Source organism: Microplitis mediator, chromosome 10 (genome assembly GCF_029852145.1).
Source record: "Microplitis mediator isolate UGA2020A chromosome 10, iyMicMedi2.1, whole genome shotgun sequence".
NCBI lineage: Eukaryota > Metazoa > Arthropoda > Insecta > Hymenoptera > Braconidae > Microplitis > Microplitis mediator.
The window spans coordinates 19,060,139-19,078,507 of record NC_079978.1 but is presented as its reverse complement, the minus strand read 5'-3'; the positions used below and the strand labels follow the sequence as shown (position 1 = coordinate 19,078,507).

At 28.5% G+C, this 18,369-nt stretch overlaps 1 protein-coding gene across 2 annotated transcripts in view; it reads right to left on the bottom strand.

Moving 5' to 3' along the window:
- Positions 1–18,369, bottom strand: part of LOC130675626 (sestrin-3) — a 202,021-nt gene that overhangs the window by 9,457 nt on the left and 174,195 nt on the right. For both annotated transcript variants that reach the window (XM_057481414.1, XM_057481413.1), the window contains 5 exons: positions 9,260–9,430; positions 6,173–6,355; positions 5,843–6,083; positions 4,259–4,521; positions 1,533–1,907 (listed from right to left, as the gene is read on the bottom strand). In XM_057481414.1, the coding sequence (XP_057337397.1) occupies positions 1,533–1,907; positions 4,259–4,521; positions 5,843–6,083; positions 6,173–6,355; positions 9,260–9,430 (1,233 nt within the window). The remainder of the gene's footprint in view (positions 1–1,532; positions 1,908–4,258; positions 4,522–5,842; positions 6,084–6,172; positions 6,356–9,259; positions 9,431–18,369) is intronic.

Below are 18,369 nucleotides of genomic sequence, written 5' to 3'. Positions count from 1 at the left end.
AAAAGTGCGGAATTTTATCGTGAACGTGTAAATTCACTGCAAAATTACAGAATTTTGCCATAAAGTGAAGTATGTTGCCGTGTCTACGGTAAAAATACCGCATATTACGATAAACTGCCGTATTTTCCCACAATTTAGAGGATATTTCCGTATTTTGTCGTAAAAATGCGGGATTCTGCTACAGAACTCCGTAATTTACGGTAAATTAAAGTATTTTAGAAGGTAAAGATGCGGTAATTTACCGAAAATTTGCGGAAGTACAGGAGGTAGTTTACGCAAAAGTGCGGCATTTCAGCGTAAATGTGTAAATTCACTGCGAAATTACAGCATCTTACCGTAAAGTTAAGTATGGTGCCGTGTCTACGGTAAAAATACCGTAAATTACGATAAACTACCGTATTTTCTTGCAATTTAAAGTAGGGGAGAGTGGGGTCAATTGAACCAAAAATACTTTAACATTTTTTTTTTTTAGATGAATAAAAGCAAAATAACTTTTCTTTTACGTAATTATACTTTATTATATAGACTATCATTTCTCATAAGCATGTAACTTAACAAATTATGAAAATTTTTAATAAATACGAAATTGTACAACTGCATCAAATGGTTCAATCGTCCCCTTTGCGGGGGCAATTGAACCATTAGTCGGGGACAATTGAACCAAGAGTATTAGAACCACAAACGAATGACTTTAATGAATAATTTACTATTCATTACAGCTTAGAACTGATATTACAATACCTCTAATAACATTGATTATTTTATATAACATTATATGTTATAACAATCACTTTTACAACTTCTGTCAATATAATTATTTTTTTTCTTGGTTAGTTTAGCTTTTTTTCACATTCAGTCAAGATGCGCGCGCATGTCTGATGCTCACAGTGTGGTTCGTGTGGTTCAACCGTCCCCGAGAGTACTGGTTCAATTGACCCCATATGATTTTATTGAAATAATTAGTTTAAAAAAAAATATTCAAGAACTATTTTACTAGATGTAAAGTTAGAAATTTATGACTAATATATGAAAGAAGGTATTACAAAAAAAATTTTAAGATTACATTTGAAAATTAAAAACTTATTAAACTTTGTCAAGAGCTAAAAAAAAATTTCAGATGCCTAAAAACACAAAAGCTTGAATTTTTTTAAATTAAATCATCATATTGGTTCCAAATTTTGGTCAGACTGAGGTTTAGTGTATTAAAATATATTTCCAAGAGGACGACTCATTTTTCAATTTTTTTCGATTTTTTAAGCTTACTGGTTCAATTGCCCCTTGGTTCAATTGACCCCACTCTCCCCTACATTTCCGTAATTTATCGTATAAATGCGGTATTCTGCTACAAAACTCCGTAATTTACGGTCACTTAATGTATTTTACGGTAAAGATGCGGGAATTTACCAAAAATTTGCGGCAAATTAACCGCATCAATGCAGTATCTTCTGACAAACTACGGTAATTTTTGGTAAATAAGTAATTTACCATAATTCGGATCCACCAGAGGATAATGAAAATAAATAAATACTGACCTTCTCACTATGTTTAAACTCTTTCATAACTCTGTCGTAATCTCTCTTCGTAACACGTTCAGGATAACAGACAGCATTTTTGATGAACGTCTTCAGACTGCGTTCAAGAAGTTGATTGACGGCATTGTAATCATAATCATCATGTCGGATACCGAACATACATTGAATATAATTCCATATCGCGCGTCTGAAGTGTGAAGTATCAACTTTATCATGAGTACCCATCGTGTAATACGTAAGAGTAGCAGCTGTTTTGAATTTTTCATCTAAAAGTCCTCCCACTTCGTTATAAAGACGACTTACGAGAGAAAAACCATGAACGTCCCATGAATAATCTTGGGTTCGGAACGTGGGAATATCGTTGACTTGACCTCGCTAAAGTTATAAAATACAAATAAATAAGACTATTTTATGTGTTAATTATTTTTGCTTACGTTCAACATCATAACGAGTTTTTTATTTTAACATCAATACAAAATTTATCAACAATTTGTCTCGTCAAGTATTTTATTAATTGAACAGGTGAAAATTTATTAATTAATTGACATTGAAAGTTTTTGAAAAATAATAAATCGTGATAAGAAATTAAGTTCTGACATTTATAGAGAACATAGAAAAAAATTATCATAATAATTAATTTTTTCATAAACGTCATTATATTTTTTTTAATCTTTGAAATTAATGATAAAAATTTATCTTTAAATTATCACTCTTATGACACAATCAGTTAAGACAGTTATCTATATATTTATCCAGATATCACGATAATTTTATTTAGATATCATTATAAATATATAAATTATTTATTTAAATATTGACAATCATTTATGTAAAAATGTGATAAAATTTATTGATAATTAATTTATAATTAAATGATGATTATTCTACCGAACTTCAAATCATATATTTTAATACAGTCGAGTCGCGTTCCCTAGTAGAAATAATCTAGACTTTACTCGATTTCAAACCAGTAATTGACCAGAGATCCCGGCTAAAAACTAGAAATCCCGCCATCTACAACTAAGGCGTACACATTGGTCACACTAATATTTTTTTTGTACTAGTGTGTATGTGTGTGTTAGTTTTGTCCTGTTTAACCTATATTAAAAATTGCTATTCTTTTATTTTAAGGAGGTTCATCGGTAGCAGTAGTTCGCAACTTTTAGAACGATTTCTCTCGTGTAAAACATTCTAAGTACAATAAAAAGTGGTTGAGATACAGTACACTTTTGTGCATCCTCTTATATGCGCAGAAGTATAAAAATGATCCCATTGCGTCTTTTCTCAGACTTGGCTACGTTGCATTCTAACTTGGAATATTTTTCCCCTTGAGCATGTGTTGTAGAAAGTGTTTTGAATAATTTCGAGGTTATACATAGTTGGAGATAACAAATAATAAATATTTGTATTGCAGTTATTTATAATTTATACCTTTTATTATTTTAAATATAATATATATTTACCCTTCCCTATACGGTAACCTTATGTTTAACCTATATCCGTAAAGTTTTTATAATTATTTAAATCTGTTGGGCTTCTACTGTGTTTTAAACTTCCCGCGCACTGCAACGTTGCCAAGTCACTATCTCTCACTTGTCAGGTTATGGGAGAAAGCTTGAAAATTATTAAAAGTAACAAACTTTAAAAAATAATTACAAAAAAAATGAATACCGCTCGTTTATGTTTTTATTGAAAAAAATTACTTGTTATAAATTGAATTAATAATTTTCAACTTTTAAAAAAATGTTGTAAAAAAAGTATGATTGTTATTTAATAAAATTCTCACTCTACCTACGGTCAACATAGGAAATGCATGTTAAATGTACGATTTTTAATTGTTAATATTTCAAAATATAGTACCACAAGGACTATTTTAAATAATTCCTACGTATATAGGACACTTCAAAGTATTTGTATTTAAAAATTGAAAGATATTGTAAAAAAAGTGGTTATCCGATGAACCTCCTTAACCTATATTAAAAATTGCTATTGTTTTATTTTAATTACTTATGCTATTTATAATATGATATATATAAAAATATTATTTTAATTATAGTTAATTTTTAAGTATGATTTATTAATTACATTTATATTTGAAATATAATGATGCTACCGTCTTTATAGTTTAATATTCATAAATTAAAGTTTGATTATTAAAGTCAATGAAAGACTAAATAAATAAATTTTATAGTAATTTTGTTTGTCAATCATTATTTTTATTTTAAGTTATTATTTATTTATTTCAATTAATTAATTTTTAATGTCTGTCAATGCGGATCAATATTTATTTATTGATCTATATATCCTTGCTTCAGGTTAGATTTATCTATCTATTGCATATAAATTTTTGGAGTAATTCCGAGAAAGATACATTAATTTGAATTAATTTCTAATTTGTCTGGGTATTTTTTAAAAAATCGTTTTATTTTTCCGAGGAACTGATAATTTTAATAACCTCGAAACCTAAAATTTTAAAGTGACAGTTTTTTGAAAGCCGCCATGTTTCTCTTGGATATCTAGTAAAACTGGCCAGTTATTTGACAAAAACTCGATTTCATTTCTACTAGGGTTATGAGTCTGCCTACAGGGCTGTAGGGGAATATAATTCTAAGGATTCCTGTACCCCCACTTTTGTTCAGTAGTCAATTACACTTCTTCTGCTTTACAAGTCAACAAAATATTTTTGTTACTCAGAGTAAGAAATGAGTAGATAAATAATAATTTACCTTGGCAAAGTCTTGATATATGTACTCAGGTTCTCTAACAAAAGGTTCAATGTCGGAATTAATAGGCGGACTTGATCTTTCTTGAGCTGGTTCTAGTTCAGCAGATTGTGTTTCAACAGATTTGAATCTTTTTGACAGCTCTTCTTGTGGAAGTGTAGATATTGAGTTTTCCGACAAATATCTCATTCGTTCCATTAACGTTACAACCCCAACTTCTTGTTCACCGACTATACTTGGTGAAGGAGGTGGCGAATGCACTTTATCTATTTATTTCAAAATGATAAGATTTATATTTATAAAAAATATATGTTTAAATGAAGAATATTTTTAATTTTCCATGCAAGTGAACATTTTTCGAATTAAAAAACAGAATGACTAAACAAGATTCCAATTTCAAAGAAAAACAAATTTTTGATTCAATCCCTGGCGGATCCGAATTACGGTCAATTACGGTACTTACTAAAAAATCACGGTAATTATCGTAATTTTTGGTATTCGAAAGAATTACGATAAAATGCGGTATATGGATTTATGACAAAATTACGGCATTTTACCGTAAAGTGAAGTATTGTACTTTGATCCGCGTAAAAATGCCGCAAATTACGGTTACTAGCCTATTATACCGCGGCGCCATAATTTACCGTAAATTACTGTATTCCTGAAACTGCCAGAAATTACCACAAATTGCAGTAATTTACGGTCAATACCGCAATTTACCTTATTCGGATCCACTAGAGGGTCAAATTTTTATCTGTGCATCCCTGGCAGATCCGAATTACGGTAAATTGCCGTAATTTACCGTAAAATACGGTACTTCTATGGCAGATTTGCGGTTAATTACAGGAGTAGGTGGTAATTTAAGAGAATTACGGTAACATTCGGTAATTTGCGGCATTTTTACCATAAAACAAAGTATTGTATTTTGTTAACCGTAAAAATGCCGCAAATTACGGTTAGTGACATTTTACCGCGGCTCCGTAATTTGCCGTAAATTACTGTGCTCTCGAAAACTGCCAGAAGTTACCACAAATTAGGGCAAAGTGCGGTAATTTACGGTAAATACCGCAATTTACCTTATTCGGATCCATTTGGCGGCCGAATTTCTTCCTGCGTATCAATGGCGGATTCAAATTACGGTAAATTGTGGTAAATTAAGATAAATTGCCGCAATTTACCGTAAAATACAGCATTTCTACTGCAGATTTGCGGTAAGTTACAGTAATAGGCGATAATTTAGGAAAATTACAGTAAAATTCGATAACTTACCGTAATTTTCGGCTTTTTTTACCGTAAGCACCGTACGTTTTTTTTATTTTTAGAGTTTTTACAGAGCAATACTTCACTTTACAGTAAATTACCGTTCTCTTACTGAAAAATTACGATCGTAATACCGTACTGTTGCCGTAAAATACTGCACGCTTACCGTAAAATACCGCAATTTTTCCGAATACCGTAAATTGCGGCAAATTACGGTAATTACCATAATTTGGATCCGCCAGAGGTAGCTATTTAACGGCGTAGATTTCGAGCGGGTATTTTTTTATAAATAGTTTTTAATGAATGTTGAATAAAATTTGTTCTTACCAGTCGTGCTATCACTACTTGAAATCTTTTTTGGACTTTTGACCATATTTTCTTTGGCAGATGATACATTATTGCTATTGGCTTGAATATTTTCTTTGCCCTGACAGTTAGCAACCAAGTCAAGTTCTTCATTAATTCCACAAGAAAATACAAATGACGACAAAGAATGAAAGTGAGCCAATAAAACTATTGCATGAACAAGTTCAGAAAGAGACCAACTGTCTGTGCCTTTGGTCATTTTCTGTATAATTAAAATAAAAATAAAAAATAAGTTAATTAAAATATTCGATAATTTTAAAAATTGAAATTTTTATGAAATATTTTAATTACCTCTATGTGAGCTTTAGTTAATAACCATGGCCTGTGCGCAAGAATTTTATTTATGTCATAAAGATTTTGCAACTTTTGTGGAATATATTTTAATCCCTGTAACCAAGCGGCATCACCGCCTTGAAGAAGAAATTCCCCTTTTTGTAAATTTATTAAATAACTGCATTGATGTCTACCAGCAGCCTGCAATAGATTTTTAAAAATTAATACCTACAATTTCTTTTTTTTTATCTCATTAATTATTATTATTTTTTATTTCTCATATTGATTTAAAACCTCCACTTTCTATGACAAAGTCAAATAATTAAAAAGAAAAAATTATACGCGAGAAAAAAAATGTAGTAAATTTTACTATCCCGTTTAATATTAGTCTAATATTGCTACTGAATGCATTATATGAAAAATAAGACCAAAAATATTCTTGTTCTTTTAGAAATATGATTAAAATAAAAACTTCCCAAAAGTTAAATTTGAATTTCTAATCCATCTCAAATTTAGAAGCTCTACATTTAGAACTTATTTGAAATTTTTTCAACACGAGAATGTTATAAATCTTGTTTATTCTAAATTCACGCCATATGTTAATCTCAGTTAAAATTTTTTTTAGTGGATAGTTATATCGAATCTTGTACTACAAATATGTTTCACCTAGACAACGGTTAATTAATATATAGAGAGAATTACGATAGATTGACAGATAAAAATACGACAACAAATATACTTTAGATAACTATTATGGCATTGCTGCAAAGCTAATATAGCTATCTACCGTCAGCTATTTTTAAGTATTGCTATAACAGCAATACTTTAGATAGTCATGGTATACAGTATTGTACTAGCGTCATAATATTCGTTTCGGTACAAATAAGTAAATACCGTATCTAAATAAACAAGTTATGCTGGATATAAGTGAATCATTATGAGATGGGAGATGTAGGGGAGACCGGGGCACGACGGCCCCCTTAAGCCGGTAATTATTTTTTATGGCTTTTAATCTATAGGTCAACATAATTTAGTCCTTTCTTAAGCAAATCCGTTGAGGTTTTACCAAAACTCAAAAAAAAAAAAAAAAAAAAATATGGGGCACGACGGCCCCTCTCCAAAAAAAGCTTAAAAAGAATTTTTGTTATTTTTTCATTGAAAAAAAAAGATTTTAACCACAAATATACGATTTCCGTACCTTTATAATTCCATGGACTTCAAATTTATTAGAAAAAAAAGTTATCTAGCTAATGTAACCAGTTTTATTGAAATTTTTATTTTTTGATTTTAACCACAATATAATCTGTTGACCTAAAAGAGCTTTAATCAATAAATTTTTCAAATTCATTTCAGTTTAGAGAAAAAAAAATTTTTTCTGTCGCAAATTTCTTTTTGGAAGTCCATTTTGCCCCAGATATCGTAGATCAGCTTAAAAAATCTTCAAAATATCAGAGGTATCATGATTTGACCGAAAATGGAAAAAAAAAATTTTGCAAAATTTTTGAGGGGGCCGTAGCGCCCCGCCCGTATGAAAAAACAATATATGGTTAAAATATATAAAATCATATATGTTTGCAACAAAAAAATATATGATATATTATAATGTATATTATAAAAAATCACATAGAGATTTTGGCCGATTTAATATAAAATTATATACAGTAGTAAATATATGTATTCCATATATGTAACTTATATATTTTTTATATTAAGCTATATATACATTTACATTTACCTTATAATATCTTGTATTGATATATTTCCTTTTATATTCAAAAAATATAAAATTTTTATATGAAACGAAATATATGGTAGCATGTTATTTATATTATATATGAAACCATATATTTTCTTTGTTATATTTAAGCATATATTTTATTCGGTGTATGTATATGTATATGGGTATATATATTCGCATCAAATTAACTAATTTTGAAAATTTTAACTGCAATTTAAAGAGTATATTAAAATTTATATCTAATTTAATTGGAGTTGGTCATACGAATAAGAAACTTTTTTTTTCCATACACAATATAAATATATGTTTTTATATATGATCAGAATATATTTTTCGTATATGATAGAAATATATATTTTTATGTATGAGAAAAATATAGTTTTCGTATATGACAAGAATATATATTTTCATATATGATAAAAATATATTTTTTGTATATGATTGACATATATATTTTATATATGCTAAACATATACGGACTCGTATATGATGAATATTATATTTTCTAATATAAAAAAAAAATATATCAGAAAATATAGTTAAATTAGCCACATATATTTTCTGATATTTATCATATATTTTTACATATATTTTGACCATATATGTTATTTTCATACGGACGGCCTCCCCTATTTTACTAAAAAATTCAATCTGTTGTTCTGTCAAAAGTACAACGCGCATTGTAAAGTCTGGTCAATGTATTTTCAAAATTTCTATATTATCGGTAATTTTTACAATATTTCATGTTTTCATGTTACTGTTACCACACTAGATTTTCATAAAATTCGCCTGTAAGAAATATTCATTTTATCACTACAAGCACTAGAAAAATCTGGATATTGGCGCATGTAGTAAACGTTCACGTAACATTTAAAATCATCTACGTCATCTAAACCAGACTTATGACGGATAGTTGACTATATATTTTGCTGATAAACTCTGACATATTGTTTGTTAAGTTCTAGTGTACCAGTTATACCATTATCAAAAAAAAAAGTCATAGAGTAGAGTGCGTTCATAATAATATGCGTTTAATTTTTTCGAATGAAAGAAAACAAAACAGATCAATAAAAAAAACTGATAATTATTAATGATGTTTATTATAAATAGATCGTACGCGTGTAGTCTTTATCGTTTATTTTTCTTAGAACTCTCTCCAATGATGCCACATCTATTATTAAAACCACAACACGTTTGATTAATCAATCAAACTTTGACTTTGTAAATCTACTGATTGAACAGTTAAAAATTTTTTATTGTAACGGCTATTTTATTTGTTATCATCCATTGTCTTTTTTTTTTGTACGTGTAAATTGATATAAATTTAGTAGTAATACGACAAAAAAATAAAGTAATAAATACTGTACCATGATGGCAATTAAATGACGATAGACAAAGGGCAGTGGACCATCACCCCGTAGAATAAATTGTTGAGTTTTAAGAAAATTATCTAGATACGAAGGATGCGATGACATTACTCGTGAAATATGATCCACCCGAGTCGTCTGTAAAAAAGTTTCCACAAAGTACCCGTGAGTCTGTAACATAAATGAAAATATAAATTATTTATAAATTCATTTAAAAATAATTTTATAATAATTTACTTCCTATTATTAACATTAGTTGCGACACTTGTGTAGATTACGAGAGCCTGTTTCATTTAGAGGTCAACAAGTATCAAATGTATTAATAAATTAGTTTACTGTCTCATTATCGTATTGTAAATTTCTCCAGTTTAATAAATTGAAAAAAAGAAAAAAAAAAAAAAAAAAATGATAAATATATATATGGGTTCGTCGATCTTTGAATGCATCCAAGGTTGCAAGCATCAATCTTCATTGTTGTTACATCATGTTTTTATAATAATTCTTTAGTAGAGACACGTGTATCAGTTGCGTGTGTGGATGAGAATGTACATGAACGATTTTAATATCAACACTACTTTGGGTATGCATTAATAAATGATAATATAAAATTATAAGTGTATTTATACTTATTTATCAGAAATGAAAGTATAAATGCGAATAACACAATGGATAAAAATTGACAGCAGAGAAAATAAAATATGGAAATTGATATGGTTATTTATAAATTAAACATTGTCGCATTTAACGACGCATTATGTGACAGAGATTAAAGCATCATAATTTATTAGATTTTAGTTTATTTTTGTATGAAAAATTTTTTTAATCTCATTATTTTTGAATAATTAAAATCCCTGTGTGAAAAAAATTCGTTCCAAAAAGATTCCAAAAAAGATCCGCATGTGGAACTTCTAAACATGGGAGAAATTAGAATTTCGAATGGAACTTTTTTGGAACGTTAGTAATTTTGATGGTAAAAAAAAGTTTTTATGGGCAAATTTAGAGTCAAAAAAGGACGTTTTTGGAAAGAGGTTCCAGAAACATGCCAAAGAATTAAAAAATCACTACTTTTGAATTTTTGATACACGGAAAGATTGGAACCTGACTGGCTACTGTTCTGCACCCGACTCAGTACGGTGCTGGAAAAAAATGCCGGATTGTGGTGCAGCACCACACTGATTACTGTGCGGAACCTGACTGAGTGATGTGCAGAACTGTAACCAGTCGGGTTCCAATCTTTCCGTGTATCAAAAATTCAAAAGTAGTGATTTTTGAATTCTTTGGCATGTTTCTGGAACTTCTTTCCAAAAACGTCCTTTCAAAAAATTTCCAAACAAGTTCAAAGAACGTCCTTTTTTTACTCTAAATTTGCTCAGAAGAACTTTTTTTACCATCAAAATTACTAACGTTCCAAAAAAATTCCATTCGAAGTTCTAATCTGTCTCATTTTTAGAAGTTCCACATGCGGAACTTTTTTAGAATCTTTTTAGAACGAATTTTTTTTACACGGGATCTTTGATACTGCGTATTTTATAATTTGATTGGAAATTGGTCTTACATGGAGATAAATTTATGGTAACAATTACAATATACTATGGGAATGGTTCCCATAATCCATAACCGGTTTTTTTGAAATGTCGATGATAGGAACGGCACCCATATATATTATAGTTATCATCACTATAATATTATAGTAATTGTTACCATCATATATGGTAACCATTATTACCATAATACACTTATCCAAAAAATTAAAGGAACAAGTAAATTTTATAAATTTTTGAGTAATTTTTGGAAGGCTGTCTTTTCGTGACAAATGATCGTATCGAAAAAATAAAAAAAGCAAATTGAAGATGTACCTGAAGATCGGAACGTTTTTCACGCAACGAAAATGAAAAATTCATGTAATTTGACTGCTTACGGGTAGTTGGGGGTGGCCTGCAATTTTCAGCTGACATACTAGCGCGTGTACGAGACATTTCAAAACTCTAGATCCAGTAGACTTTTTACTTGTTATTTTGTTTTTTGATTTTCGTTTCGCGAAAAGCGTTCCGATCTTCAGGTACATAATTGAAGCTTGAAATCTCTAGTTTAAAGATCTTCCAGCAAAATAATTTTTTGAGCCACGGTTTTTGCGGAATCATAAGAAATAGCTCGAGACAAAATTTTTCTAAATTTTTTATTTTATTTTTTGGGTCTACGGGACCGGAAAAATTTTTTCAGAAAAATCAATTCACGGGCCTAACGGCCATACTGACATTGCGGCGTCCGCGACAACTATTGCCAATTACTATCCCCGCAATGGTCGAATCATCTATGCATACAATTTTATAACCTATAAAAATCTTCGATACCATACAGTATGGCGTTCGAGCCCATACTGCCATAGTGATATCCGCAAAATATTTCTTACCGTGTTACTGTTGTTATAAAATTAAATATTTCAAAAATTATTATTAATTACTCGATATGATTTATTGTTATCATTATTTTTTTATAAATAGTCCTTCTGATTAAATCACATCGATTTTAATTAATACATTTTGCAAAGAGATTAACGATGTTAATCTCAATAATTACGTATTGATTTAGAAGGCTGTAATGACGATGTTCAAAAATGATAATTATTAAATAAAATGTAATATTTATAACAATTAAAAAAAAACTTCATTATATTTATTAATATTTCTATTATCTTCATACATTTTTGCTACGCACATAATGATAAAAAAAAAGTTATGTCGATTGTGTTATATAAAGTTAAATGTAAAATGCAGCCGTAACTGTGTCACCGTAATGTCCTTGCAAATGGTCAATGAACTCAAAATGAATTTAATTCGTACTATAAAAATCATCAAACAGCAAAACGTAATATATGTAATAAGAATTAATATCATATATTATATAATTTACACATTTAATTATAAATAAATATAAGAAAAAAAAATGTAAATATTGTCTTATTTATGAAACATATTGAAATGATGAAATGAAAATCATGATTGATACGTCCTAAGTAATAAATTTAGTACTTAAACCATTACGAGCTCAATTTGTATGAATAAATTACTAGTAATTTAATAAAATAATTTGTTACTTTTTTTATTTGCAATAGATTATAAGTCTAATAGTTTAGAGTAAATTCTATTCGATTTATAGATACATACATTTTTAATTGAATGGAATGAATATTTATCAATTAAAACAACATTTGAGGTTAACTGAATGTGAAAAAACAAAAAATCAAACAAAATAGGATTAATTTAGGTAATGAAAAGTGTTTTCTGAACACGACAAAGTCATTAATGTTCGGCGTTATTGAGTGAAGAGATAAGAGTCTATTTGCTGTAAATACATCAGACAAACAAGTCTATAAATTTTAATAAAACTTAACATCTTTTATTCTTATCAGAATATGTATAATAAAAAATGTTATATATGCAACGTTTATAAAAATTTGAAATACGTTTTGAGAATAATTAAATTGTGTCATACGTTAATTTAAATTTAATTTAAAAATCAAAATTTGAAGCAAATTACATTAAATTTAATAAATAAAAATTATTATTAAGTCAATGTCTTGATTTTCAATACAAAGTAAGAAAATTGTGTTAAAATCTACATAATCTCTGTGTTAGAAACGATCCCCACAATATGTGTTATTTTTGAATACACTATTTGTGATGATTTTTGACAAAATTTGTGTTAAAATCTCATCACGAAATTCGGTTAATACGAGCAGTGAATTTAACACTTTTTATGAGTCAGTGGCGAAACAAAAAAAAATGTTATCATTTATTATTATTATTTATTTATTTTATTGACCATGTAGTCGAAACTACTTGCGGCCATCAAAAAAGATACAATAATTACAAAGTATAGTATATAGATTTTAAATAAAATATAATAAACCTAATATTTTAACCTATTGACAATATGACAATATGATGCTCACCCGGGTCAAAATATCTAGCCTCAATCTAGCCTTATCGAACCCAAGTCTCAATCCAGCCTCACTGAGTAAAGAAAGCACTTTGAGCCTCAAACGATGTTCAAAAAGCATCAATGAGTCTCAAATGGTGATCAAAGAGCCTCAAATGATGATCAAAGAACCTATATAATACTAATCGAATTTAAATTACATAATCGAGTACTAGGTTCATTTGAGGCTCATCGAGGTTTCTTGAGTATCTTTGAGAATCATCGATGATTGTTGAACATCATTTGAGGCTCAAAGTGCTTTCTTTACTCAGTGAGGCTGGATTGAGGCTTACTTGGGTTTGATGAGGCTAGATATTTTGACCCGAGCAATCAAAACAGCACTCACTATATAAACATTATCTTTATCCTAAGATGCATTTGAGTTAAGAAAATTCTCATAACAAGAGATACGGAATTCATTTAGTATAGGTTAAGGCGTACAATAATTGGGCAATTGATTCCAAGTTTTTATCGCTGATACTAAGAACGATTTCTCGTAATTGACACTATGATAGCTTGGTAATACTCGATAATATTGGCGAACCTCACCTCTATGAAAGCGAGGCTCAAGTACATGCAATTTTTGACTAATTAATGGCTTTTGATTTAAATTTAGTGCCTTATAAACGAGACATGATAGAAAAAACTCACGTCTGACTTTTAGAGTAAGCCAATTTAGTTCTTTATAATATTATCTATAAGATGTCAACTTCACTTCCATTTTCCAAAGTAACACTTAATAAATGTTGATCATTACAATTTCTGTACTAAGTAACACTTTTAAAGTGTTAAATAGTAAATCGATTTAAAATTTTAAACTAACAAAGTGAAATGTGTTGATTGAACACAAAAAATTTAACACGGACCGTTTGTAACACAGATACACAATATTTTTTACTGTGTAAAAGAGTCTCGTCTTTTAATAAAATATTCTAACCTCTAATTAAAATTTTTTTTCTGTATTTTATATATTTAAAAAGTATAAACTGTATCAACAAGAAATGGTAGAAAAGAAAAAAAACGGAGAAGAAACAGTCCATATGAGAACCAGATGTGGCACTTAATCTTGTAATAACAACGTATTATAGTTCTGTTGCTCAAGATCAGTGGCTTAACTAAAGATTTAACCAAAACATAAACTGTTAATAGTCATCCAAAGAACATAATTTCGCATAACTTTTTAAGACGAGTAGTGTTGAGTGATACCAGACTACCACTAAACGTCAAGATGAAAACTCGACCTAAATTCATTATTACATCACAAAGTTTAAAATGTAATTAAATTCTAGTGGGTGGAAAAAAAAATTTAAGCTTATCGACGAGTTATAATAGCATTGATTGATTTTAAAAAATACTATATGACATAATCCTCCCAATAAAAATTAAAACAAAAATAGTCCACAGTAATAAATATTAAGTAAAAAAAACCAATGAATGTATCATATGATATCCAAATACAGAAAGGGATATTTATAGTAAAGAGTGGAAAAGCAGGAGATTTAATTTATGAGGTTTCCCAATTTGGTCAACTGTGCAAACAATGGTGGTAATGATGACGAGTGAATTAAATTACAACCGGACCATGTTAGCCCCCTGACGAGTATTGGAGTAAATACATGCGAAAATTTCTGTGGTCATCGTAAAATTTTCAACAATTTCATCATAAATCAATGTAACCATTGTAAATTTTACGATGACCATAGTAATTTTTGCATGTGTTTATTCCAATACTCGTCAGGTGGCCAACATGGTCCGGCTTTACTATGCTGTCCTACTTAGGACAGGAGCAGTAACCATTTAAAATAGAGGTGGGTAGTTCCGGGAACATTCCGGATTGAACCTGGAACGTTTCCGGAGTGAAAAGGAACTAGTTCTTGGAATCATATTCGTGGAACTATTTAATGTTTTTAATTCTCATGAAGATTCAACTAACAAATAAGTAGACAAATTACATATATTTCAATGCAAACTTTTAATATAATTAGTATCACAATTACATTCACAAACTTTTTTAACACTTAGCATTATATTGCAACATTGTTATTAATAATACATTATATATTATTATATTTTAAACAAGTATATATTAAAATCTATAGGTGTAACTATTTGATTAGAAAATATATTGAATATATACTAAATTTATGAGATCACACTAAAAATAAAAAAAAATTTGGAAAATCTAAAAGTGCACGCCTCGAACGCTCATATTACAATAAAATTAATTATTAATGTTTTTTCTTTATTACAAAATTTTTTAATAAACATCTAGACATTCCTTATTTTTTTTTTTTTTTAATTTAGTTAATTGGATAACAGTCGGCAAGTCGATTTGTCACACGATATAATAAAAAAAAAAAAATTATCTGATGGTAAAGTGGAGCCTTATAATATCAGCAAAGTTTCATGATAATCATGCCTACTTATATTTGTGGGGGAAAAATGGCGGATTAAGCATTAGTAAACATAATCAGTTTTCAGTTTTTAATTGATAATAAATGAACGAGTAGGACTACAGTAGTAATATTTAAAAGGCGTCTATTCTACTAAAATCTGAAGCTATTGAAAAAAAAATTGGACTGATTAATTGAGTTTTTCGAGAGATATCTTGCTCACACACGGACATCCCAATTGACGTCCAACTAGTCTCATGTTAAATAATTTTTTTCTTATTATAGTGTAGCTAAATTAAATTTTTAATTAAATCCAAATTATTCTTTAGAATTTTCTCTAGACATTGGTGTACTTTTTTTTCCACAGAGGTGTTTTATGAAATTAGCAGAAATGATTAAAGGTAGGAAAATCCCATTTTCATGACAAGTCGATTATAGAGCACAACCTCTCCCGCTATCGCGTCCGAGGCGTGTAATAGTAAAAGCAAAAATAATTATTATGCTATGTAACTTATGTGATTAAGACGCATTCACGGCGAACTATATTATTTTATACTAAATAAAGAATGAATTATGATTGGTATTTAACTTAAAGTTCCATAAGAAATCACCAATCAAAAATTATTCTGCTGCTTTTCTGCTTGTTAGTAATGACGGCAGTGGCGGACAAAAAAGAACTAGTGAGTATACTAAAGTGAATTTTAAGGAACGATCAGATACGTATCCGACAAAAGACATACTTCATGGAACTATACAGGTCCGGAACTACCCACCTCTAATTTTCAAAAATCTCAACCGTTCATGGTATATACCGACCAAGGATTTCTATTTTTCTGTATAGAGTTATGTGGGACAAGTGTGCACAGTGGATAATTGTGCGAACACTTGCCCCACACGACTCTATATTATATTGTTTTTATAAATTTTTTATTTGACATAATAAACATATATATGGCAATGAAGTATCGAAAATTTATTTACCTGAGTATAATAATTGTGTCAATTATTTCCGTTCGTTCCTCTAAAATATTTGTTATAGCGCCGTAAGATGGACGGCGGAGTTGAATTTTAAATCTGCTATTGCACGACTCATCATGCGAAGCATCTGAGATGTGCTTTACGATCGAAAAATTTAATTCGCCTCACTTCGGCAACTATTTCAATTATTATACCCTTGTTAGTTTACAAAATTGAGATATGTTGCATACTATTTTGAAGATAATTTAATGGAGATTAGTTCCATACTTTTCAAAAATTTATTTAGTTCAATAAAAACGGAAAAAACATCAAAATAGTCTAAAAAAATTTCCAGTCCGTCAAGTATGAAACCCGTAGACGCAATAACTTACGAAAAAATGCAGTAATTGAATCAATTTTTTTTTTTTTAAATTCTTTGAAAAATTTGTAGATCCCCTATTGCTAATGGCTAGGTAATTCAGTGTCGTTTAATTACAATTAATAAAAGAATAAAAAGGCTGTATAACTATATCTATATATATCGATGTAAAATTAACATGGATGCCGATATATCTATACCTATACATTATACGTACATTTATCCCACCAGGGGCGCTTGCGAATTACCATCCTAGTACAGCTGTTTTTTTTTTTTTGCTAATTGGTAAGCCTGAATTTTTTCAGTTCAATTTTTTTTTATTTACATATATTTTTTTTGTTTTTGTTACTAATCGAGATATTTTGAGTAGGTTCTTTTATAATTATAAAAAAAATACTAATATTTTTTGCTACTTGCTATTATAGCAATTTCCCTTCGGCTATTGTAGCAATTTCCAAAATTTCCATATCGGAAAAAATTTCGATATCGGAAAGTAATCATGGAAATGGACATGAAATTCTATAGTACATATTCTATTCCATTGTTTTAAAATATTAATTTTTTTTTTTCTTTTGATAAAAATCATAACTAGTCAGTATTTTAATTTAATGATTAAAAAAATGTTGAATTTGAATAACATCTAATCATTTTATAAATTTTGATATAATTGTAATTAACAAAATTATAGCAGTAAATTCCATAGTTATAATTAAATCTATTAACTCTGACAGGTACTTAGAAACTTTAGGATTGAGCTATTAACCTCTATTTTGTGGGATAATTTAAATGATGTTCTGAAATAAAATAAAATAAGTAATACTTAATTGATTGTTGATTAATCTATTCAAAAATATGTCTAGGTAAATGACTTCTTAAACTGGTAATAATTAATAATTATCAGTGGAATAACACCATAATCAAGAGTGATAAGTGATAATTAATGAAGTAATAATTAGAAATTTTTGACACTTGTCTGTACTTTTCCATCATAAATTTAATGATTATTTTTATCTTTTCGGGAATAAACTTTATTTTTACGTACTAAAAGTTTATTTCAATTAACATTTAAAAGAACTGACATAATGAGAATCGTAAAACTTATCGATAATCCAGTAAACGAAAAAACAAGGCAATTGAATCTGTGTTTTTTTACTTTAATTATCAATTTTTAATTATTTAAGAAAAAAATAATCTTATCAGAAGTTATTGTATTTTTACTTGTTTTTAATTTATCATGAGTCAGATGGTTTGACAGTATTGTCATTTCATGACAAATATATTAGTGTGGATTATTTTTGTGAAACTAATTATCAAGAATCAAATGTTTTTTTTTTTACGTTTAATTTTTACGATTTTTGTTATTTTCCTCTTTTAAATTAAAAATAATACAACTGTGCAAATAG